General features: G+C 45.4%; 1 protein-coding gene across 3 annotated transcripts; it reads left to right on the top strand.

The window, feature by feature from the left end:
• Positions 1-155: 155 nt before the first annotated feature.
• Positions 156-23,730, top strand: LOC124474854 (neuronal membrane glycoprotein M6-b-like). Of its 3 annotated transcripts, none has more exons than XM_047031314.1 (7): positions 156-361; positions 16,619-16,805; positions 17,072-17,231; positions 17,932-18,100; positions 18,377-18,450; positions 18,635-18,700; positions 21,093-23,730. In XM_047031314.1, exons 1-7 carry the CDS (start codon positions 358-360, stop codon positions 21,240-21,242), a joined length of 810 nt encoding a protein of 269 aa, XP_046887270.1. In that variant the 5' UTR covers positions 156-357; the 3' UTR covers positions 21,243-23,730. The 3 variants fall into 3 exon arrangements, with proteins under 3 accessions (XP_046887270.1, XP_046887268.1, XP_046887269.1); XM_047031312.1 differs by lacking the exon at positions 156-361 and adding an exon at positions 6,340-6,699; XM_047031313.1 differs by lacking the exons at positions 156-361; positions 21,093-23,730 and adding exons at positions 6,343-6,699; positions 19,514-20,470.
• The last annotated feature ends 231 nt before the right edge of the window (positions 23,731-23,961 follow it).

Consider the following 23,961-nt stretch of genomic DNA (forward strand, 5'->3'; position numbering starts at 1 on the left):
TTAACAATAGCACTAGACCTAGGTCACATTATTGCAGTGAGAAGCAGTCTACTGATCAATTACTACGGTAATGTTATTTTGGGGTGAACGGTAATCATAATGTTATCTGACTCCAAATTGGGTCCCTACCAGTTCTGGCAAAAAAAGAAAAGGTGTTTGGGAAAGAAAGACGAAGAAACCTAGACCCAATAGTGACGACACCGTCCCATTCCTAAGTGGGGACCTTTTTTGAGACCGATCAACTTTTGGTGCGGTCGTGGTTGTATGCATACTGTAGCGCACATCTTTATCCAGCAAAAAAACTTCCCTGCCTGCTGAATTTGTCACATCTTCCCAGTCCGAAGTTCAAGTAACGCTATGGGTATGTAGTGAACAATACAACTCGACGCATTTGTTTGCAATTTTATTTCTAAATTGGAGTTTAGGTTTATTTGTTTTTGTAATAATTTAGAAAGTCGCACAATTTTATTTACATTGTGAGCTCATTACTTTCCTTTCAATGCAGATTGGGATGTCATTTTGTAATCGGTTGATGAGATTAGATCGAAACTAAATGTATATTATTTTCGACTGAAGGTAGTTTTGTTGTTTCACTTAAACATTTCACATACTTCCTTAGACACATTTCATATGTCCCATAGCTTCAGGTAGGTTAGCATATGTTCTAATAAGGTGACTCGTTAAATGCAATATTTACTTTAACTACCATATGCCATTTGTTATTATCTATTTTTTACTGAAAGCCAATGAATTGCAGCAATGTGGTTTTGGGGGCCAGTCGTGGAGTGCTCACGTTTTACAGAGTGTAGCCTATTTGTGTGTCAGTGTGTTTGTGATCACAGTCTGATAGACAGTGTAATGGATGTGCATGTTTGTGACCTTATGTAGCTAACCTTCTAATGTGCAATTCTAAGTATATGTCCAGGGAGACAAGTCATGTCACCATTGGTTTATCACGCGGCTCAGAGCAGCATGACATAGGAGGTGCTCTCAACCACACACTTAAACAGGATGATGTGACATCACTCTTAGGATCCCGGATTATGATTCCTCTGTATCATGGACCTGTGTGTTACACAATGTTCTCCTAATAGTCCCTAGTGGATTTAAAATTGGATCCTAAATGGATTAGAACCAAACAATCTACTTGGTGATCAGCCTGTGAGTTCTCAACCTGCACAGTGGGCTATACATTTTCTCCCTGAAACCAGAAAATCTAAAGAGGCAGTACTGAGTCTGTCTTTGGGTCTGTTACTTTGTGTCAGTCTGTCTGTTTCTCTCACATTCTCAACATCTGTTTTGAATAAGCCGTGGTAGAGGTGGAGGTGCCTATCGAAGGTTCTGACAGGACAGTTTTGTTTCAGAACAGGCAGACAGGATGTCTCCCGGTGACCTGTTTTACCTGAAAGAACACAGCCTCCTTTAGCCTGGAGCCAACAGACAATCTGCCTCCATTTCCCTTCCTCCTTCTCTTTTTCTCTCCCGTTTCTCCTTTTATTTCCTTTCTGCCCGTAGGTTTTTAGCACAGAGCAGGTTGTGTTCCTTATCAGCCTGCAGGGGGCACAGTCATTGACAAAGGGGATCATTGTTTATTGTGTCCAGGAGGGAGAGGAATCTAGTGAGTTAGCTTGCTAAATGAACACACTCACGCTCACACACTCAAACACAAGCATGAAGAAATAATGCATGTCTATTCTCACACTTTTCTTTTCTTTAGACACGAAAGTGATGATGCGGATTTCACCTTGAGAACGACGCACGGTTTTGCTGTCCTGGCCAGTAGTGGGGGCTGTTCATTTGGAGATATGTATTCAACCCTTGGCTCCTGCGATCAGCTAGACCCAACTGAAGTCCATAGAGAGGGACCTGTTGCTATGGTGACAGCTATACAAAGGGCTTAAGGCATCATCTCAATCCTGTCACGTGTTAGATCTTATGTGCGTGAGTCAAGACACACCCAAGCAGGCACACATGGGCACAATCACAGACACACACACACATGCAGTACTTATAGCAATTTGTGTACATTTTTGATAATGATGTGGACGTGACAATGATCGGCGACGCTGCAGTAAAGAAATGGCTTAATCCCTTGCCTTCTCTTTGAGGCGAAACCTGTTTGCTGAATGAACCCCTGCCCTGAAAGACTCAGTACATGGATTGGTACTGGCATGCCGGGCGCAGGTGCAGGACATGTTGAGGCGAAGGCCCCTTTCATGTGACCTGGGTATTCATGAAGGGTGGGGATGGGGGTTGGATTTGATGATGCGACATCATCACATGGAGCTGTCATCCAGCAGAATCTGGGCCAGAAGGATTATGGGCTAGTCAGATAAATCAGTGGGGGGTTGGGGTGGGAGCAATGGCCCTGCCTCGACCCAGGCTAAGCATATTTACAAAGACACCCGTCACGTATGGGAAATAAACAGACGTGCTACACACTTGTCCTCCAGCCTCGAGTTTTGTTTCCGGATTCCTCTATGGGTTTTCAGTAGGTGAATTTCTACTGCACACATTGCAAGGGATTGTCCAGTCTGTGTCAACCATTGTTGGTTCGACCTAGTCCTTTAAGTAAGGGTGAGGGTTAGTGTCTTCCTGTCTGCCATCTCCCTGTTTGTCTAAACGTACATTGGACTTCAAACATGGCTTGACTTCAACTCAGTTCGGAAGGAGCATCTTCTTGGCTGTTTACCCGCATCTCCAGTTCATGCAAAGTTGAGAGGAAACAGGTGGTATGACGAGTTTGAGTTTGCATGAGTTTACCATTTATTAGTTTTAAATGGCTAGTTTCTGTCAATGGGCCTACATTGTATTAGGATAGCAAAATATTTACCCTCCTCCCCCTGTTGATGTGTGTATGGTTTTAGTGTGTGTGTGTGGTGTGTGTGTTTTTTGGTAGGATTAACTTAACTCGGCATCCTCCCTCTCTCAGTCCCGTTCTCTGATGAGACGGAGGCGTCTCCTTGGCGACCGCCATCGGTGGGCGGTGCGGGGGGAAAGTGGGTCACCCTGGAAGATTAGGACCTGGATCTGTCCGTTTGACATCAGGGATCTGGAGTTCCTGTGTCACACCCCTCCACATCCCCACATCCATCCAGAGGGCAGTATCGGTATCTTCCTGGGCCCACAGACAACCACAAAGATAGGAACAGCATGGACGAAATACTGAATACAATACAAGGTGCAGCGGATTGGTCTCTGCCAGCAAAGGTTTCGCTTTTAGGGGAAGTGGAGCCCATTAAAATGGCAAGGATTAGACTAAAGCGTGAGCAGGAGGTTCTTAATGCCCTTTCAGAGATAATGTGTGTGTGTGTGTGTGTGTGTGTGTGAGAGAGAGAGTGAGAGACAGAGAGAGAGACAGACAGAAAGAGAGAGCCAGACAGAGAGAGAGAGAGACAGAGAGAGAGAGAGAGAGAGAGAGAGAGGGAGAGAGAGAGAAATGTTAACGATGCATTTACTCATTTCCCTTCGCGTTTGACCACATACACACTATCCACACAGATAACATGCAGATAACTTAAAATAAGCAGCAATGCCCTTTCAACTCGGGCTACACTCAAAAGGAATAAACATAAAAAGGAACCCTGGCTGTCTTAGACACATGTTGAGGTCAGAGGTGTGAATATGTATCCTGATAGGAGGAGACCTAAAAGGACAGAGAATAGGCCCTGACAACTATCCGGGAATCTGGTTGTACAGTGTGCTGTATGTGCTTGTTCCTTATATTTTCATAAATGGCAACCTGCCTACTTGAACTATTTGTCCCTTTTTTACACTACCACCTTTAGAAACAATGTATAATCAAGCCTAAAATGTTTTGGAAAAAAGAAACTCTGATAGTAAGTAAATTAAGCAAGTAAATTGAGAACATGTTCTTGGAACTGTTATCGGTATGTTAATAAATTGTTGCCATAGCAACAACGGAAACATGTTCCTTATCGCTGCTGTGGGACATTTCCACTCCATGAGAGAGATCTGATCGAGCTCATGTGTGTAATGGCAAGTCTGTTTCACTGAGTTCACTCTGACCGTTCTCTCAAAAGTCCTTAACTTTGAAAGACAGTCCGAGGACGTGTAATTGCACTTTTGTTTACAGACGCATAAGACCAGGGACCAGACTGTCCTCGTTTCCCCTTCTCCCTAATTAACTCCCCATCTGAGAACATGAAGGAGCCGTAATGGCCTCATTACAGCGAGACGACCCCATTGTGGTTCCAGTGTCCCTCTGTTCCACATTAATGAGGCAGGACAGGCATCCAGGGGCTCTCCGCAATGGCCGCCCACAGTTCTGTGGGCATGAGAGAGCAGAACACTCAGCAGAAGGAGACAAGGCTCGGGTCTCCCATAGTTCAACTCGACTCTTTATTAAAGGGGGATTGTGTGTGTTGGGGGGGGGGGGGGTGTCTGTGTTTCACCAAAAATTGGGCCATCTATTGACTCTGGCAAGAAGAAGAAAGCTCAATTATGGGACATAATGTGAGTCAGCACATTCTGATTGCGATCACACATGCACACACTGACCAACTCACACACACACAGCAACCTATTTTCCAGAGGTTGTTTTGTCTTGTTTCTCCTCTCTGGTTCTTGCTTTGTCTCTGCTAAACCGTTTCCTGGCCTCCATCTAGACCCCGTTGTTCACTCTGGGTGGATAATACACTGCATATAGAATGTGGGTTTAGTCGTATGGCTACAAGGGATTATATTCAGAGGACATTGAATCCCTCATGCCCTCCTTTCCATTTCACATTGAAAGCCACAAGCACAGAGAACTACCAAAGTAACATTAGAAATATTATTATTTATTTTTTTAAGTACAGGTTTTATACTATGTACAGACATGGTTCAGGTGTGATGGGACTGTATCATGATTTTTTGGCAGTGGATTGATGGAGCAGACACTGGATGACTTACAGTAGAGCTGAGACCGTGTATTGCCCTGGATAAAGCAACTGTCCTGTTCAGATCCCTCCATGTTTACTGATGAGTTGTAATTGACCTCTGTACACAGAGTTAGAAACATAAGCTTACCCGGTTTATGAAAAGCAATGTGTGAGTGCATGTGGATGTGTGTGGATGTGTGTGCGTGAGTGGATGGTGTGTGTGTGTGGTGTGTGTGTGCGTTCCAGAGCTACAGGAGGTGGGAAGGAGTGCCAGGGACCACTGTATCTCATCTTCTGGACAAGTGCTTAATCTGTGACCCAGCAAGGGATTATGGGGTGCTGGGGGATATGGGCCTTAAGATCCACCCAGGAGGACTTCTGTTGCTCCCCTCTCTGTCAACTGGTGTGTGGTTGGTGTGTGTGTGTCATTATGTTTGTGTGGGAAGCCACTATGGGACCAGACCCAAGGTTTACATCAGTGTGTGTGTGTGTTTGTCAGTATGTTTGTGAAACTGAAACCACGAAAATTGCACAGACCCAGAGCGCCATACCAAGAGCACACATCGCTTTCAAGTGCTGACGACAAACATACCTTCTTAAATGTACCTCTGTCAGTTGTGAAAGGCTCTTCCTGGATGGTTGTGATGCAGCGCTAGTGGCAGGCTTAGTCTAGACAGCATTTTGAGCTGCATTAAACCACGTGCATGAGAATTAATACTTTATTTAAGAGGATTCAGGGCAGATGGCCTCCCTTTGTTTGAGGATGTGTTTATTACTAGAAAAGGAGGTGAACACTAGTGCACACAGCCATGCCTAAATTCAAATTGAATTGTGTGTTTTTTCCCTATCGCTTTTGTTTGTTTTCTGGATAATTCCTCTTTGCTGCATGAAAAATATGATCGGCTACCATTATCTCATAACTACTGGATTGTTTGATATGCTGAAAACCTCTTTCTCCCCCAGCACAAACTGAGAATAAACATAAAACAGAGACTTTCCTTCTCTGTTGACAGAATACTCTTTTCATCTCTAGCACTCACTTTCATCCACACTCCTCCACAACACTCAGTCAACGTCTCTCCCTCTCTAATTCTCTCCCGCTCGACAGATGGAGAGTGGGTGGTGTGTGTATATGTATGTTGCTGTGAAATTGCTGCTGCGTGAACTTCATCGGTGCATATGTGGACTTTTTGGAGTGTGTACTCTACAAGACTGCCAGTGTATGTTTAAGTGCAGGCAGTGCACATGTATGACTTGGTCTTCTGTTATACTTCTCTCTACTAAATCCCGTCTGCACGGTAAAGACATCTTACTTGCACCTGTGTTGGTGGGAAGGGGTTGGATGGGGTTCATTGGATGCGTGAAAATCCTCAATAGGACGCACTCAGAAAGCATCCCACCATCATCACAACCAGTTTATTAATCGCCAAAGTAGGATTGCAAGTGACGTACAGTCAAAGCGTTAGCTGGCATCGTTTAGGGACCACTAATCTGTGCAGAATTCAATCTGACAAGACCTTTGCATCGTCAAAAGGGATTGTGATATATGCAGAGGACCTAAACTTGATAAGGAAAGAGGTTGAGGGAGAAGAGAGAAGGCGTGAGTGTGAGAGAGGGAGAGATAGTGGGAGAGAGAGAGAGAGATATCAAGCACGCATTGAGGGAGAGAGCGAAAGAGAGAAACAGCAACAGCAAAGTCAGAATACAGAAGCCAGTGAGTAAAGTATACAAAGGAAAATATTCCAAATGGATGGGACGAAGCCAGCCATGGAAACTACCGCTGAAGAGAACCAAGATGAGAGCCAAGAAAGCAAAGGTAGAGAATATTATCTGCCGTTCTAATGTGCGCGTTTTCAAGCTTTTCAGCTGCGCTGTTTACTGAGCGGTTTAACCTACTTGCTATGGCTTCGTTTCACGCGACACAAAAGCATGTTTTATGCCCGCAAGATCTTGCTCGACCACCGGTTAATTGTTTGCTGTTTTAGAATACAAATTAATTGCGTACTTAAAGGAATAATGATTTCATGTGTTTTTGTGTGTGTGTGTGGACAGAGGACATTTTGCGCGACAAATAGAGGAGATGAAATAGGGTGTGCTTGGGCGCACGCTCTGCTTTATGGAGCATAGTTAATTCCAATTTGCTTTGGCTTGCTGAAATCATGTAGACAGACCATCATTACCCTATTTGTCTACAGTATGGTTATGATAAACCATTCATCTTGTGCGAAGACTGCAGACATTTTGGTTTGCTTGGTTGAGGTGTGTGTACCCTTGCTGTGAATACTATTGGTCAGGTGTACAGTACGCTATTTTATGGGCCGCTTTCAACAAAAGGTGCCAGAACAAATGGTTATCAAGGATTTCGATGACCATGAACGTCAATGTGTTTTTACCTTTAGTACAATTGATCGTCAAACGAAAAAGCTGGTGCATTGTCCAAATTCGTTTTACATTTCATCATGGTGATACGCTGATTTTGATTAAATGGTATTCTCATTGGATCAAGGATCTGAATAATGACGTGTCTTTACACTACACTCATCCTAAATGGAGAAATGGTAGATCATAAACACTTGTCATTTTAAACCAACCTCAGTCTATTGTTTGTTTGGACTGATAAAATGCATGGATGTCGTGCGGGAAGGCTGCTGCCTTTGTCCATCTTTTAAAAGGCGGGGACACGGGTCTATGGGAATTTCATTTGTTTTGATAGAGCCGTATACGAAACGCCCTATCCCTCAATAATTATGTAAGACTACATCAAATCTCGTCCATAAATATTTTTTTCGGGAGCTTTTAGGTTAATGCTTCCAAGGTGGTGGCAGGTGACATTGTTTTGGTTGTCTTGTTGTTAAGGTCGAGAGTTTGATACACACAGCTGATCCCATGCCTAAGGGGGCGTTGCAGCTGAAGCCTCCTCAGGGGTAGCCTGTAAGCCCCTGCACCCCCCTTCCTTCTGCCACAGTCCCTGTCTTATCAAATCCTCACTCACTCACTCACTCACTCATTCACTCATTCACTCACTCACTCACTCATTCACTCATTCACTCACTCACCCTATTTCTCTCTCCCCTCTCTTTCTCACTCGCTCACTCACATACACACACACACACACACACACACACACACACACACACACACACACTCACTCACTCACACACACATACAGACGTCTTGTAATTCCAGTCAAAAGCATGTCAACAAATGAAATGTTCGTTTGTGGCGTAGAGCTTGTATGTACCGCGTGGGTATTTAGTTGGTGTTTCATCGTAAGCTTCACAGCATGCCTAAGATGGCTAAGATCTCTACTGAGGGGAAGGCAGCTTCCATGTCGTGTCATGTAAGGAGCTTGCAATAGGAATGTGTCACCAGCTTTGGCTGTGGGACCCTCCACAGTGGATTTGAACACTCTTATGGCAGTAGTGAAGAGAATAGCCAGCCTAGCTGGGATTTATATCCACCTGTGACACCTTAACTGAGGTGTCAGCAAGGACCTGACATTTGCTGTCTTCATAGCAAGCAGTGAAGCTCAGCCTTCTTCTTCTTCAGTGCTTTTTGGGTAGAAGGTAGGTGATGTTTTTGATACGAGAATCAGTCAGCTGCCATGATGGACAGGTGTGGTGCTGTGTTACCGTGACAGCCAGACAGGTCACATGGTAAGGATGGCTCTTGATTTGGAGTCCAGCCAACATGTCTTCTCAAAATGCTATTAGGGAATTTTCTTGTGTCCCCATATGGTGTTTAGCTTTAACTTAATCAACCCTCAGGGTGATGCATTCTAATGTGCTAATGCTTGCACAATTTCCACATAAACGAGTAAGTCCTTCTTTTCCTACTCCCTGACTGGAGACAGGCGTCACCAGAGAGGTTGCACGCATGCAAGCGTAATTACAAACGGGAAAGTGAGCACACGTGCCAATGTCCTCATCGACAGTATAATCCCAACAACAGGATTGATATTTTTGTCTGATTGTTTATATAATCTCTAATCTGTATTCCTATAGTTTTGCCCATTGACACGATTCTACATATACAAATAGGTCTACACACACTGGATTTAACCAAATGGAAACCATCACCATTATTTTGATTTCCTTTGCGGAACAAAATGTTCTCAGTTAATTGATACTACATACAGATATGTAAAATAATCTATGCAGACTGTGGTCATGTTTTATCCATACATGGAAGATATTCTGTCAGAACCTAACCCTAATCTGGGTCCTGTGCCCTCCCTGTTCAGTTGAGTCCAGGCTGCAGTAGGGTCTGGCCCCTGACTCTGTGTTGAGTACTGAAGGAAAGGCCACACCACTGTCACTGTGGGAGCTATCCCACCGTGACGAGAGAGCAGAAAGATAGGGGGATGGGTTTTCTCTCTTCTCTCCCCTCTCTCTCCCTCTCCCTTTCTCTGCCCCTTTCTCTCTCTCTCTCTCTCTCTCTCTCTCTCTCTCTCTCTCTCTCTCTCTCTCTCTCTCTCTCTCTCTCTCTCTCTCTCTCTCTCTCTCTCTCTCTCTCTCTCTCTCTCTCTCTCTCTCTCTCTCTCTCTTCTTTGCTCATTCGCCTTTGCTTCTCCATTGTTTCTTTCCGCTGGGCTTCTCTGTCCATGTCTTCCTATTCTTTCCATCTCCTCCCGCCTCAAAAGATGATGACACGCGCACGTGTACGCAAGGAAATGGTTCTGTCTTCCACTCCCACATGCATGGGAATGAAGGCGCAGCGACTGCATGTGCGTGCGCGCTCGTCTGCGAGCGCGTGCGGTCTTATGTAACTCTCGTCGGGCTCGCCATCGTAGGTTACGCACATCTCCAGAACCGTGAGGGATTACATCATCGCCGTGGCGATGGGGAGGGGAGCTCGGCAACGGAGGCCTGATGATTCTGTATGAGAATGGAACACTGGAACATTGGACTCCACGCTCTATCTCTCCAGCTCAACACACACACATGCACACGCACACACACACACCCTGAACAAAGCTCACCTGTTTGCAAATCTCTTCAAGCTGCTCATTGCCGTGTATCCTACCATGCATATTAAATCAATGCCATATGAATTGAGCACAGACCACCATACACCAGGCACACAAGCTAGAACCTTTTTTTGCTGAGACCCGACTATTACTTTCCATTCAACACTCCTTTCTGAGGGACCATCAAGGCTCGTGGTGTCGCGAGACTTGCTACACGAGCAACCGCCACAGTCTGACGAGGCGATCTAGTGGGCCAAGGTGGCTAGCCAACGAGGTGACAGAAGGGGGCAATGTGCAGGGGAGAATGGGTAGGGGGTGGGGGAGAGGGGGAGGCGAGGCAGGGGGAGGGGGCAGGGGGAGGGGGCAGGGATCATGCCGGTGTCAGCCCCACGGAAGAACCCGGAAAGGCCCAGCTGAGGTCTGGCCTTGTCCCTGGTTCCCTGTGGAAGCATGTCGCCTGATGACCAAGGGCAGGGTCTGTGGGAAGGGGAGGGGGAGGGGGAGAGAGAGAGAAAAAGGGAGGGACAGAGAGGGAGGAAGCAAAGGGCAGCTCAGTGCAGCTACAGTGTGTGTGGGTCGTCTTTAGCAGCATCCTCCTCTCGGTATCCGGCAGACATCCTCCTTATCTCTCGTCTCCTTTCCCTCTTCCTTTGAGTGATCTCCTTTTCGTATCGATGTTTCCTTGATTTCCTTCTACGTTGAGGCATTGCTAGTCGTGATCTTACATTTTGGTTTCACAAATCTTCTCAGCTCCCGCACTGCATCTTGAGCACATTTTTTGTCATCTCCCTTTACCTCACTCATTCACCGCCACCTCATTTACCCTTGCTTTCCATCTCCATGAATCAATCTTCAACCTCTTAACCCACTCTCATCATCGTGCTACTTCTCTTTTTTATTCACTCACACTTACACCCACCCACTCCCTCCCTCCCCCCCCCCCCCCCCCCTCTCTCTCTCTCTCTCTCTCTCTCTCTCTCTCTCTCTCTCTCTCTCTCTCTCTCTGTCACTCACACACACACACACACACACACACACACCATGCTCGTGCACTCTCCCTGAAGGTGTGTGAGGTGGTGAAAGGATGTGAAAGCCCTCACACTCAGGGAGTGGCTCATGTGTTTCTCATTTGGGCCGACCTGCCCAGAGCATGCTGTCAGCCTCCATCTGTGTGTGTGTACATGTACATGTGTGTGTACATGTGTGTGTACGTGTGTGTGTGGCGGTGGTGTTTGTTTACGTGTCAGTGACCAGGCATTTGCATTCAAGGGGATGTCTGTGTCAGGGTAGGGCTAAACACTGCAGGAAATGGCTATTTTTGTAGACGAGAACATATGACGTTTTCATGAGTTCATGCATTGTTCCACATGCCGAATATCTGCACATGAATGACATGACAGTTTGGCAACGGACTCGCTTCGCAAATGTATTCATTTGAAGAGTCCTGGTCCTCTTGAGTGCGTGTGTCCTGTCTCTGTGTGTGTCTGAAGGTGTGCTTGCTCTGCCTATGCCCATTAGTCCATAGTACATACATGAGTATGTATAGCACTGGGTGGCAGGTTGGCACAGCGTGCTCTGTTCCTAGACATTGCCAACCTCATACCATCCTCCTGGCCCTCCTCCATCGCCCACTGACAACCAATCTGCTCGCTCCACGCCTTCCTCCACATTCCTCTCTGTGTCTGATTAACTCTCGTCATCATTAACCATGACATCAATGCTTCCACCATGATAGACACGGATTACTGTCCCTCCTGCTGTTTCATCTGAGGAAAAAGCAAGGTATAAATCAATAGGGTGTAGTACTGGGCAGCAGCGGAGGATTGTGTTACTGAATTATTGACATTTCTTTGTAACGAGAGCCCATGTGTCAAGTGTCCTGGATGCCTTTTGTCACTGCCACACTATTATGGGTACGGAGCAGTTCTCAAATCTTGAATCAGGTTCCCAAACGTTTAATTACATTCGAAGCATACATCTGGTCCTGGGTCACTGTTCCTGCTATGTACAGGCCCTTGTCTATTACTTTGTCTCTACCAAGGTCAGTATGGAACAGACAGGAGACCTTCCCTCTGAGTTCTGTGTCTGTGGTCATGGTGAGACAGAAGGAGCCACAGCACTGGCATCAAGTTAGCAACATTAGCCACATGAGTTACATAATCCCAAAGCCATTGACATAGATTGCGCCAGACCCTTAGCTAAGGGAAGCCATTTTATATTTTAGGGGGAATAGTGGGGAGTGACGCAGCTGAAAACCGCCTTCTGTCCTCTCCTCTGAGCTGTCCAATCACATGGCAGTACAGGTGTTGTGAGCTTCTGGCTCTGATGGGCGAGACAGCGATGAGGTCATTATCTAGTGAAATTCAGACTGGTTTCTAGTTTGACACTGATACAAAGCAACTCCAACTCCAAGACTAGAGCAAAAAGATGCATGTTTCGGTCAGGTTATGTAAAAGCTCTCATGCTCCTCCACTTTACTCTCCTAAGACAAACATGGAAAAGCTCCCTAACGTCAACATGGAACAATGCATCTTTAATGTTATTTGGATTCTTTTGAGTTCTAAAGCAAATATGCACTGGTGTTTCTAATTTGGACAATTATGCATGTTTAGTTCTGGGTTCGTACGATGCCTTTTATTACACCTTTGGAATGAAAACTGCTGTGTGTGGATGTCTGTGTGCGTGTATGTGTGTGTTTGTGCATGTGTGCGTGTGTGTGCAAACTTAGTGTATGGGACGGGCTTTGAGCCTCCTGCACAGCTGACAGAGTTTAGCCCAGATTCCCCAGTGCCAGTAAGGGATGGTGGTTGACAGACAGTAGTGTGCTGGGCAGGACCTAGAACCAGAGGATCTCTGGGATAAAGTATTGATCACACTGGGGAGCGTTGCAGAGGATTTAAAAGCTGCTCACTTCATTACACACAATTACTCGCAGGCAGATGCTGACTTTACGCCCTCCATAATGCTCCATACTATCCTGTTAGCTCACTCTGGGTATGGGCCAGATTGGGCTTAGTTAGGAGACATTTTTTGATTTTGAAGCATAAAACAATCATGAAGGGCACAAGCTTGATCCTCTTACCTTGCTTTTATACAATGTCCAGGCTTATTGTCGTGTTTAACACCTGGGTTTTCATAAGACTTTACTGCAAATAGACAGCGGTGCATGAGAATAGTTACTCATGCATGTACACACACACATACGTCCACGCAAACATGTAGAGATATTACTGTATGGTATGTACATATATACATATATAAGAAAGAAACACTATCTGAATATGTTTCTCACCCTCATTTGTGAAGTGATGCTGAAATCATGACGAGTGTGTGGATGTGTGCTTTTTCTGCAGCCTGTAGTTATACAGATGGGGCTCCTCTTTCATCTCCTGTATGCCTCAGTGAAGAAGGAAGCCATCTTTTTTCTTTTTTTTTGTTGCTTTTGAGAAGATGAGTTTTGTGATCCAGAGCTCTGCTGGGAATTTACCCATAATGCACAAGGAGGAAATTGCACTATAACGAATACAAAGGTCACAAATTGGCATATGACCCGAAGTGAAGCTCGAACGTACAGTTGAAATATTCCCCGGGCATTATCAAATGTTTCATTCGATATAGTATAAGCATAATGTTGCTTGAAGTGTTATAATGTGATTAATAGTTTTAGCAGGAAAATCCCCTTGGAAATATATCAAATTGTTAAAACAGTCTGTTAAAGCTGATCGTGTGCGGTTCTTTATGTATGACGTCGCAGTCGTTTTTCCCTCTGGCTAAACTTGACCCATTTTCCGAAAACCAAATCCAAATCACCTGCTATAACGTGCAGAATAATGCATGTAGTCTCTTTTCTCATTTGTCTTCACTCAACATCAGACCAGGTTCCCTCTGCTCTCAGGGGCACTGCAAACACTCCTGGACCACCATGTTGTATTTATGTTAAGGTTGAGCTCAGGTTGTTTTAAGATTCCTGTCCTCTTCGTCACCCCACAGGTCTGACACGGACGTGTGTGTGTGTGTGCGTGCGTGTGTGTGAGTTCACAGCCCCGTGCTGTGTATGAACGTGTGGGAAGTGTGGGGCCGCTGTGACAGACTCAGCTACGTGGCCGCTCAACTGGGTCGGGGGTAACACGTTGCCATGACGACCACTATTTACCGGCCCCCGGGCCGAAAAATGCTTTTTCCTCTCAGACTCTCTTCGACTCTCACTCTGACTCCCTCGCTCTGACTCTCTCTCTCTCTCTCCTCTCTTGCTTTCGTGCTCTCACTCTCTCTCTCTCTCCTCTCTTGCTTTCGTTCTCTCACTCTTTCTGGTGTCACAAAGAAGTAGGCCGAACTTTTTAACGGCATACTGTACTGAAGAGTCCAAAGCGGAGACCATTTTTTACATACTGTAGAAAATACCGGAACGTTAGGAGCTTCACAGCCAGCTTATCAGAACTTTGATACTTTTGCGTGCCTTGCTTGGCAAGTTAGCGAGCCGTTTACTAATGATGCTGTTGACACTGTGGGAAAGCGATGTAATAGGATATCCAAATCACTTGCAATGGCCACGTTCATCCACTTGTTTCAGGGAATATTCTAGGGCAGCAGGGTTCGTACTGGAAGAATGATCTTTACAATGTGCCAAGACTGTTAGTGTCCGATTCTGTCAAAATAACATCAAAATCGATGGAGGTGAAGAAGTATAAAGGGCCTCTGTAGAACCTTTACCAGCTGGCTATTACTTTAGAGGAGCCGTGGACTCATATTTCACCCTGGGGATGGAAGAAGAGGAGAAAGAGAGAGACGGAGAGAGATGGAGAGAGAAGGAGCGAGAGACAGAGAGAGACATAGAGAGAGAGAGAGAGAGAGAGAGAGAGAGAGAGAGAGAGAGAGAGAGAGAGAGAGAGAGAGAGAGAAGGAGCGAGAGACAAAGAGAAACAGCGAGAGCGAGACGTGCCACCTAAATTCCACTCTAATGAATAGCCCATCGATTTGTGTTCTGGCTGACCGGGGCTGTCCGCTCCTGCCTGAGAACCCCTCCATCCAACTGGGGGGCATGAGTCTAGCTGGGAAGGGAGGTGGGGGGGGGCATGTCTTATCGACTGGTCGCCAGTCTGTGTGAGTCCAGTTGGCATCCAGCCCCATCATAGTATAGAGCTCACCTCTTCTGGCCCTGTCTCGTTACTTCATTAACATTTAATAGGATAGAGATCCATTATGGAACAGCCTGTGTGTGTGTGTGTCTGGTTACGCAACGCCTCATCCCTAATTCCTCAGTATTTCACCTAGCAGCAGCAGCCATCTCTTAGGTCTAACCCTTTGAGTTTTTGTAGGCCAACCGCTGGCATGGAAAGGGGAGATGAGACACTGTGGATTCCCCTGGATGGGCACTATCAGATCATGTACATGCGATGAGTCATGTGACTTCCTGACTCCCTGCGGTCAAGAGTAAAGAACCTCTTCTATGTCTCTCTGAGAAATGTCCTTTACATACAGCTGCAAATGCTAAGTGTTGTCAGTTGTGCTTTTCATTTGTTTTTGGGACTGTTTCGTTGTCGACTTCAGTTACAGAATTGGAACATGGAGGTAGAGATTAGGCTACAATCGACAGCATTGAGAATAAATGTGTTCTGGTTTGGTTTGTATCTCTGAGCATGACATGCACCTGTGATGTAAAGGGACATTACACCACTAAAGAAACTCAGCTGCCAATTGGAAGGCGTTGTCATGGCAACACCAAAGTGGCACACGCAAGAGAGTGCAATTCTCTCAGAGTAACTTCCCTGTTTGTGAGGGGTGGCGCTATTTTTATCAACGGTTATATAAGCGTTAATGCTTGTGTTTAATGTAATGTCCTTTTTTTTCCACTCTTTTTTTGTCCTCTGAGAACTGGGTGCAGCACAACCAGTCTTGTGGCCAGCCTCTCTCCCAGCCTCTCCCCAGCCTCTCCCCCAGCTTCTCTCCCAGCCTCTCCCCCAAACACTCCTACTCTACACTCCTGCCCACTTGTCATTGTTAAACTGTCACGGGCATCGCACCAAAATGACAGATTGGACGGTTTTGATCAATGTCAATAGATTTCTTCATTCATTGCTTGCTGCATTGTGTTTTTTTGAAACCATGGAAGGAGAAAACAAAGAGAAATGTCAGGGTACATTGTCATTAAGCCATCTTTTGTTTTGGTCGTCCTTCTGACGCTGGAGAGCTGGCAAGAATTGGAGTTAAAGTAAGATCATCTCTCTTCTTCACTTTTATATTTTGCATTTAATATCGACTGAGAAAAAGGTGTGAGTCTGTCCACTCCCTGTGCTGGGCATGAATGGAGTTAGCAACAGCAGTCCCTTGGTGCCCCAGAAACCTCCTCTTAATGATCTACATAGCAATCATTTATTTAGAATTAGATCCCGCATAATTCACGTGACAGGATAAAGGAACTTGTGAATATTTCTGTCCTTAAGGAAAACTCTAGGAGAGGGAAATCTTTTCAGCAGGCAGTAGAAAGATTTGAAACTCGTGTGACGGTCATGTAATATTCAACACTCTTGGGTTTTTGTGAATACGGGAAGAAGGGGTGAGAAAAAGGATGAGGGAAAAAAAGAGTTTACCCATTGTTGCCCATTTGTTGTTTTCCATATAAAATATCATAATCCACAAGTCACTTACTTTTCACCCAGTTTCACTGATAATAGGAATCTGTCAGTAGCAAGGGAAAATGTAAGTCTTCCTCTGTGTTTAATCGACCCCCCCATGTTAAATAAAGTGTGCTCTCTGTCTCCCCTAACAGGCTGTTTTGAGTGCTGCATCAAGTGTCTGGGCGGAGTACCCTACGCTTCTCTGGTAGCCACCATCCTCTGCTTCTCTGGGGTGGCTCTGTTCTGCGGGTGTGGCCATGTGGCCCTGACCGGTACCTTGACCATGCTGGAGAACCATTTCTCCACTGTGACCAGCGACCACGCCACTCTCACCTTTGTGTAAGTGTGTGTGTGTGTGTGTGTGTGTGTGTGTGTGTGTGTGTAAAGCTGCCTCTGTTCCTGAGTCTGTGTTTGTATCTGCATGTGTATGTACAATTATTTATTTCTACAGCACCGGTTAAACCTACCTAGTCTAATCAAGAACACATCAATGATTTCAAATATCTTACGATGACGTGTCGCTAACGTACATGTTCAGAAGTTCTGTCCAAACCGCGTGTCCATGTGTGCATGACTGAGCGTTTTTCCTGTGACGCCTCGCTTAGGATCCAGATCCTGCAGTACATCATCTACGGCATTGCCTCCTTCTTCTTCGTGTACGCCATCATCCTGCTGGCCGAGGGCTTCTACACCACCAGCGCCGTGAAGAAGGAGCTGCAGAGCGAGTTCAAGACCACGGCCTGTGGCCGCTGCATCACCGCCTTTGTGAGGATACACACACACACACAGGGAGATGCTTTCTCACACCTGAGTACATGTGTGGACTTAACGCACGTTCGCACTTATTAACACATTTGTTTCAGAGGCTTTGTACAACCACACACACACGCACACACACACACACACAGGCACACACACAGGCACACACACAGGCACACCCCTGGAGGGTAGCTCTGGCACAGTTTGTCCTCTCCAGTCTGATTGCTCTAATTGTTGCAGATGTCCAGTAACATCAGCCTGGAAGGCCTCTGAGCGTGTGCGTCCCCTGAAGAGCAGTCAGGCTAATATCACAGCTCAGATCTGACTGAGAGGAAGCTTTTTTCAACTAGATGGATCTGTTGGAGAATGCCGATGATGATGATGATGCTGAAGGCCCCTTAAGTGTTGTCGTTGTTCACACAGCGATTACAGAGTTTCTCCTAATGATACTGTTTAAAAGGAAATGGTGATCGTGTAGTGTCACTTGAGAGGGTTTGTTTGCTTTGCTTTATTTGGGTATTTTCATGCTTTATATATAGGATAGCACTGTTCAAGGTAGACAGGAAAGGCTGGGGATAGAGAGATGGGAAGACATGTAGCAAAGTGTCTGGGCCGGATACGAACCCAGGCCGCTGCGGTGAGACGTCAGCCCATGTGACACGCACTCGGTGGGCTACATGTTCTGAGCTCTGTGTCCTCTCCTCAGTTTGTGTTCCTGACCTACATCCTGGCCCTGGCCTTCCTGGGCATCTTCGGCTTCTCCTCCATCCCCGTCTTCCTCTTCTTCAACATGTGGACCACGTGTGGCGCCATGAGGTCCCCCGTGGCCAACATCACCTCCCCCGACTCCATCTGTGTGGACGTGCGGCAGTACGGTCAGTAGCCTCTCTCTCTCTCTCTCACACTCTCTCTGTGTGTTAGTTTGTGTGCTAGTGTGATGAGATGGGGATTATGACCTATTTCCAAAGCACCGACGCTCCAGCTGTTCTGTAATTTATATCCGCACCTTCTGTAACCTGACCTCTTTGAATGGCCGCGATCATAAAACCTTTTTATCATCGCATTAGGCCTCTGTTCTTGAACCGATGCGACCCTCGTATTGTAAATCTGTCCCATTAAAACCCTCGTCCTGTTCCGTACCCGCTCCACAGGCATCATTCCATGGAACGCAACGCCTGGGAAGGCCTGCGGATCCACACTGGGAGACATCTGCAACACCAGCGAGGTATGGAAACATCCGGTGCTTCTCTCACAAACCCACTACACCAACATCCAGACCTCGAGAGTTATGACGCAGCATTTATACCCGTTCAAATACATAATCAATGCTATTATGTGTAGCCTAATACTTGACATGTATTGTGTCTCTTTATTGCTGAAGTGAATCTCTCTCTCTGTGTGGGTTACAGTTCTACTTGTCCTACCACCTGTACATTGTGGCCTGTGCCGGGGCTGGAGCGACCGTCATTGCGTTGGTAAGCTCTCCACACGCTGCTTACAACCCCCGTGCTCGTGCGTTTGAATTTGCATGTTGCCATGGCATGCCTATCTGTTGCCATGGTAATCCTCTTTCATGCCTCATGGTTCTCATTCCGTGCGCCTGAGGGTTTGAATCCCACCAAGCTCCCGGGGCAACTCTTTGACCAGGGCAGCAGGAAGCTAGCTAGTGGCTAATGCTCCCTGGCTTCTGTTGAGGGGTTGGAGAAGAAAGTCTGAAAGCCCCCTGACATGGTTTCGTGCCACAGATAGTGGGGATTAGAGTATGTATGAATGGGTGGAGCTGCAGCGTCGCTTATTTACAGCCGATTGCTTGTGTTTATCCAATCAATGGGCTTAGCATTAGGTGACAGCCAAGTTAACATGTTCATGTTTGACGAGGTTAACAGACCTTGATTAGCCAGTCTCATGTGGGTAACTGGGTTAAGGTTCACCAGTTATGTTACCTATAGTATGGAGTTAGTCACCCAACTCACTAGGCTATGTTTGGTTAATGCTGTTGCCTTTGAGTATGTGTGTATGTTATGTCTTGTGTAAAGGCGCAAGGGATATTAAAGAGCTGGCTAATATGCCATATCACGGGGCCGCCCAACCCTGTTCCTGGAGAGCTAACGTCCTGTATGTTTTTAATACATGATAGTAAACTAGCACACCTGATTCTAATACAGTTCTGGTTGCAAAGCTGAATCAGGTTTATTACAACAGGGGTTGGAATGGAAACCAATGGGGGGTAGCCTGCTGGGTATTGTAGTTTTGTCTTACCTGGTATACCCTCTGATCTCTCCCCCCAGCTGTTCTACATGATGGCCACCACATATAACTATGCCGTTCTCAAGTTTAAAAGTCAAGGCAACGGACGCCCCACAGATTTTGAAGGGTTTTGATGTTGCTAAGGATGGATGTGAGTGGAGAAAGGTAGAAAGGGGAGGACAATGAGGAAATGATCAAGGAGACCGAGAGAGAAAGAGGGAAAGATTGAAATGTTTCGTAATGTCATGGCCATCTTACCCACTCTGCTGTTCACTGCACAAACAGATAACTCTGTGTCACTTGGTGAAAAAGTTGATATGATCAGAACACAATCAGAGAATGAGGATGATGATGACCATTTCCAGCAATAGAAGGTACTGTAGATGCAAACAAGGGAAATGGTTTGACAGCTTACTGACCAGACCCCATGCCTAGATCAGTATAGAGCCAGAATGTGAGTCTTGGTTGAGCCACATAATTAGGATCACATCAAGTTAGAGACTGATCCTAACCCTGGCATTCTAAACGTGTATCATGTAACTTCAACATGCTAATGCTGTATAATTATCAATAAAAGCCAGGGAAATGTGCTGTAGGCGTGTAAAGACTGAAGTGCAAAGAGAAAGGTTAAATAAGTAACGAGTGGGAGATGTATTGCACATGCATGTAATATAGATTTGTAATAGGTCAGCGATAATGTACTTTAATGAGTAGATGTAGAGTAGTTTGATAGAAAAGGTCAGGCTGAACTTCTTTACACCGTAAGCCTTTGTGCCTGTACCCTTTATGGAAAGACTAGTGTGTCAGATATCAGCTAATGTTTTGCAATGTTTTTTTCTGCACAATAAACAACAATGTGGCCAAAAACGTGTCATCTCCTCAGTGGAAGGTCAACCTATTTAATTTGAATTGGTATCACTAATACCTCACCATACAGTCACCCACCATCTCAAGTCCTACAATGCACATGTTACATTACATTTAACAACTAGTGATGACTGTGTAGGGATGACGTGTGTGTTGTGTGTGTCACAGTATTAACTTATTTAGCTGCTTTGGCTGACTAACACACACTCACCAACCCCCTCTCCACTCCTCTGCTCCATCTCTCCACCCCTCTGCTCCATCTCTCCACTCCTCTGCTCCATCTCTCCACTCCTCTGCTCCATCTCTCCACTCCTCTGCTCCATCTCTCCACTCCTCTGCTCCATCTCTCCACTCCTCTGCTCCATCTCTCCACCCCTCTGCTCCATCTGTCCACCCCTCTGCTCCATCTCTCTACCCCTCTGCTCCATCTCTCCACTCCTCTGCTCCATCTCTCCACTCCTCTGCTCCATCTCTCCACTCCTCTCCTCCATCTCTCCACCCCTCTGCTCCATCTTTCCACCTCTGTGCTCCATCTCTCCACCCCTCTGCTCCATCTCTCCACTCCTCTGCTCCATCTCTCCACTCCTCTGCTCCATCTCTCCACTCCTCTCCTCCATCTCTCCACCCCTCTGCTCCATCTCTCCACTCCTCTGCTCCATCTCTCCACTCCTCTGCTCCATCTCTCCACTCCTCTCCTCCATCTCTCCACCCCTCTGCTCCATCTCTCCACCTCTCTGCTCCATCTCTCCACAGATCCACTATCTCATGATCCTGTCGGCCAACTGGGCTTACCTGAAGAGCGCCTGCAACACACACGCCTACCAGGACATCAAGACCAAGGACGACCAGGAGATTGATGCAGAGGCGCGCTCCAAGGACGGCCAAAACTCCTCCTACTCATAAGGGCAGAAAGACACGCTCCCCACATCCACCCCCCCCTTTTCCTCCTCTCCACTCCTGCACCCTTCCCCCCCCCCCTCCACCACTATCTACACTTAACCTCACAAGCTTCCCACTCCCCCACCCTTTGAGTAAACCAACACCATGGTCACGTTCGCTCGACCCGAACGGGAGTGGACGGCTTTCGTAAACAGTAGACGGTAGATGAGAGTTCCCGGTTGGTCGAGCTCATTGATGTGGTCTACCTGGTTGCCGAATGTCCTCTCCCGTTCAGCGAGGAAGTGAACGGTACCTGGCTGTGATTGGCTCCCAGCTCCGCTCTGAGGCCACACAGCTCTTACACAGCTCCTAACAAACAGCCTAATGACATGGTCTCTGTCTGCACTAACTCCTGAGGAAGAAAGACAGGAACTTCCTCTCTTTTTTGGTGTTTTATATACGTATATATATGAATATATTGTGCGAATGTGTATGAATGTTGTTGTTTTTTTAATACGTTTCAAAGTATGCCAGGTTTACTATGATATTTATTTTTTCTTCTGTCTCTCAGATATTTTTCTCCTTCGATCATTTTCCACATCTCTGACGGTATCGTTTTTTTTATGCTAATGCTTAAAATATCACACTATTTAAGTAAAAGAAAATTGACTTTAAATACAAAGCCCATATACACAAAGCACTGAAACGTGCCACTCATTGAAAGAATCCTTGATCTTTAGTGATTCTCTTCTTTATTACTATTTTGTATTGTTGGCTACCGATTACAATTCATTTCTGAACTGAGAAACATGCACCGTGTGTTTTATGATTCTACACAATAACTGGTGTGCTACTGGCTTTCAGAGCTGCCGAGCTATCACATCATTCTTAGGTCCCAGAGGAGAACTCTATCTAGGCCCTGTCTGGTCTAAAACAATGCCCTGGTTCCTGTTCTCTCTCCTGAGTAGATCTAGGACAGTCAGACCCAAGCGACCGACATGGCTGTAACTCCACCTTGACCTCTAATAGCTAGAACTGCCTCTAGCTTGCTTGAACCTATCCAGTCAATCAGATTTACACACGTGTCAAGGGAGTAGGGGCAAGAGGTTGTACTGGACCGGTCCCGTTGCATAATATCTCAGCGTCATATTTCTCTAGGTCAAGCTGGGCCTATGAGTACAGCTCTCTAGATCAAGGCTACACTGTCTTGCTCTATGGCCAAGTGAATGACATACTGGATACCTCAGGTGTGAAACCACATACATAAACTACCCTAGATTTAGACCATGGATTTTTTATCAGCAAGACACAAGCTCAAGTGTAAAGCTCATTAGTTTTATCACTCTTAAGAGGTGATATATGCTTACCTACTTCCCCAGCTTTAAATTTACGGAATTGACATGGCTTTATGTGTTTTTTTCCACGTTTCTCAAGTGTATCCCATGTACTAAATGGATGAGGTTCACCTGTATATATATATGGACCAATCTGAGAGATCGTTTATTTGAAATACACCTCCAAAATGTGGAGGACATGGTTAATGTTCTACCATGCTATTTTCTCCTCAGTCACAAATATGTAATTATTCCCTTTGCAATATGTGTTTAGCATTCAAATACTAGTTCTGAATTTGATATTATGTAATGTAACATCTTTGAATGGTAAGTTGTGGGAGGGGAACAGATCCAGTATATAGTCCTAATGAATTGAGGTGCTTGTATTGTATACAGTTTAAAATGTGAAAAAATGAAATTATTTTAATGTTTTCTCAGTTTTAGGCAGCTGGATTTTCCTTGAGATTCAGTAATGAATAACTTGACTTGGATTTAATTGAAATGGTTAGTGATTATTTTACTATGGCTAGCCAAATGAGTGACTGCAAATGAGTGAGTCCCATTTTCAGGCCTTTACTTGAGCCACACAAGACTGTTTGGATGTTTACAATATAAAGATATAACCAGTCAGGAATTTTCTTATTTTGATTTTATCAGATTTACAACCGAGAACTTTATTCTACACTGATTATCACTTGTTAGTTAACTCTTAAAACAGTGTAACAAGTAATATTTTACCTTTCATGGAAAGCATGTCAGTATTTGTCCTCGTGTTCAAATGTCTGAAAACAGAAAAAAGGACTATATTGCCATGTATGTTATGTTTGATAAACGTGCTTTGCCACTGGGTGATGTAGGCAAACTCGCATTCAATTTCATATTAACAAGATGCGTGTCAGGGTGTGTCGTTGTTTCCTCGTTATTGCATGAAGGAGACATGACTGTGTCTTTGCAGTTTTCAGGTGATGTGTAGTCAATTGTACTGACAACTATGGTAGGCAGTGTTTGCCCCACCCACTCTCTTTTCTAAAGAAATCCATTGTACTTTGATGGCATTGTAGTCCCTGTAGTTGTTGAATTATTGTTTGTTTTTTTAAGTTTAAAATAGTAAAATGACTCCTATTTAGTGATGATTTTTGTAACCTTCTCTAGTAAAAACCGATATTTTTTATTATCGTGATACCGGCTCACTTTGACTCTTCTGTCCAGCAAGTATGTTGCATAATGTGATATATAGATCATGTCAGCCCATTGGAGCCATTGAGAAGTTGACCTAACACCTCACAGTGGTTACCTGCCATAAACAATGTTGCCATTACATTTTATATCAGCTTGTGTCTCTGTGCTGGTAAGAGTATTCATAGGTAAAGACCTCATTGAAAATACTAGATCTCTCAGTCAGGAAACCC

Source organism: Hypomesus transpacificus, chromosome 12 (assembly GCF_021917145.1).
Source record: "Hypomesus transpacificus isolate Combined female chromosome 12, fHypTra1, whole genome shotgun sequence".
Lineage (NCBI taxonomy): Eukaryota > Metazoa > Chordata > Actinopteri > Osmeriformes > Osmeridae > Hypomesus > Hypomesus transpacificus.

Bases quoted from the DNA above. Each gene is read 5' to 3' on its own strand.
- LOC124474854 (XM_047031312.1), top strand. From the start codon at position 6,630: ATGGATGGGACGAAGCCAGCCATGGAAACTACCGCTGAAGAGAACCAA. The intron at 18,451-18,634 runs GTATGGAAACAT...TGTGGGTTACAG, and splicing joins ACATCTGCAACACCAGCGAG to TTCTACTTGTCCTACCACCT. The intron at 18,701-21,092 runs GTAAGCTCTCCA...ATCTCTCCACAG, and splicing joins GAGCGACCGTCATTGCGTTG to ATCCACTATCTCATGATCCT.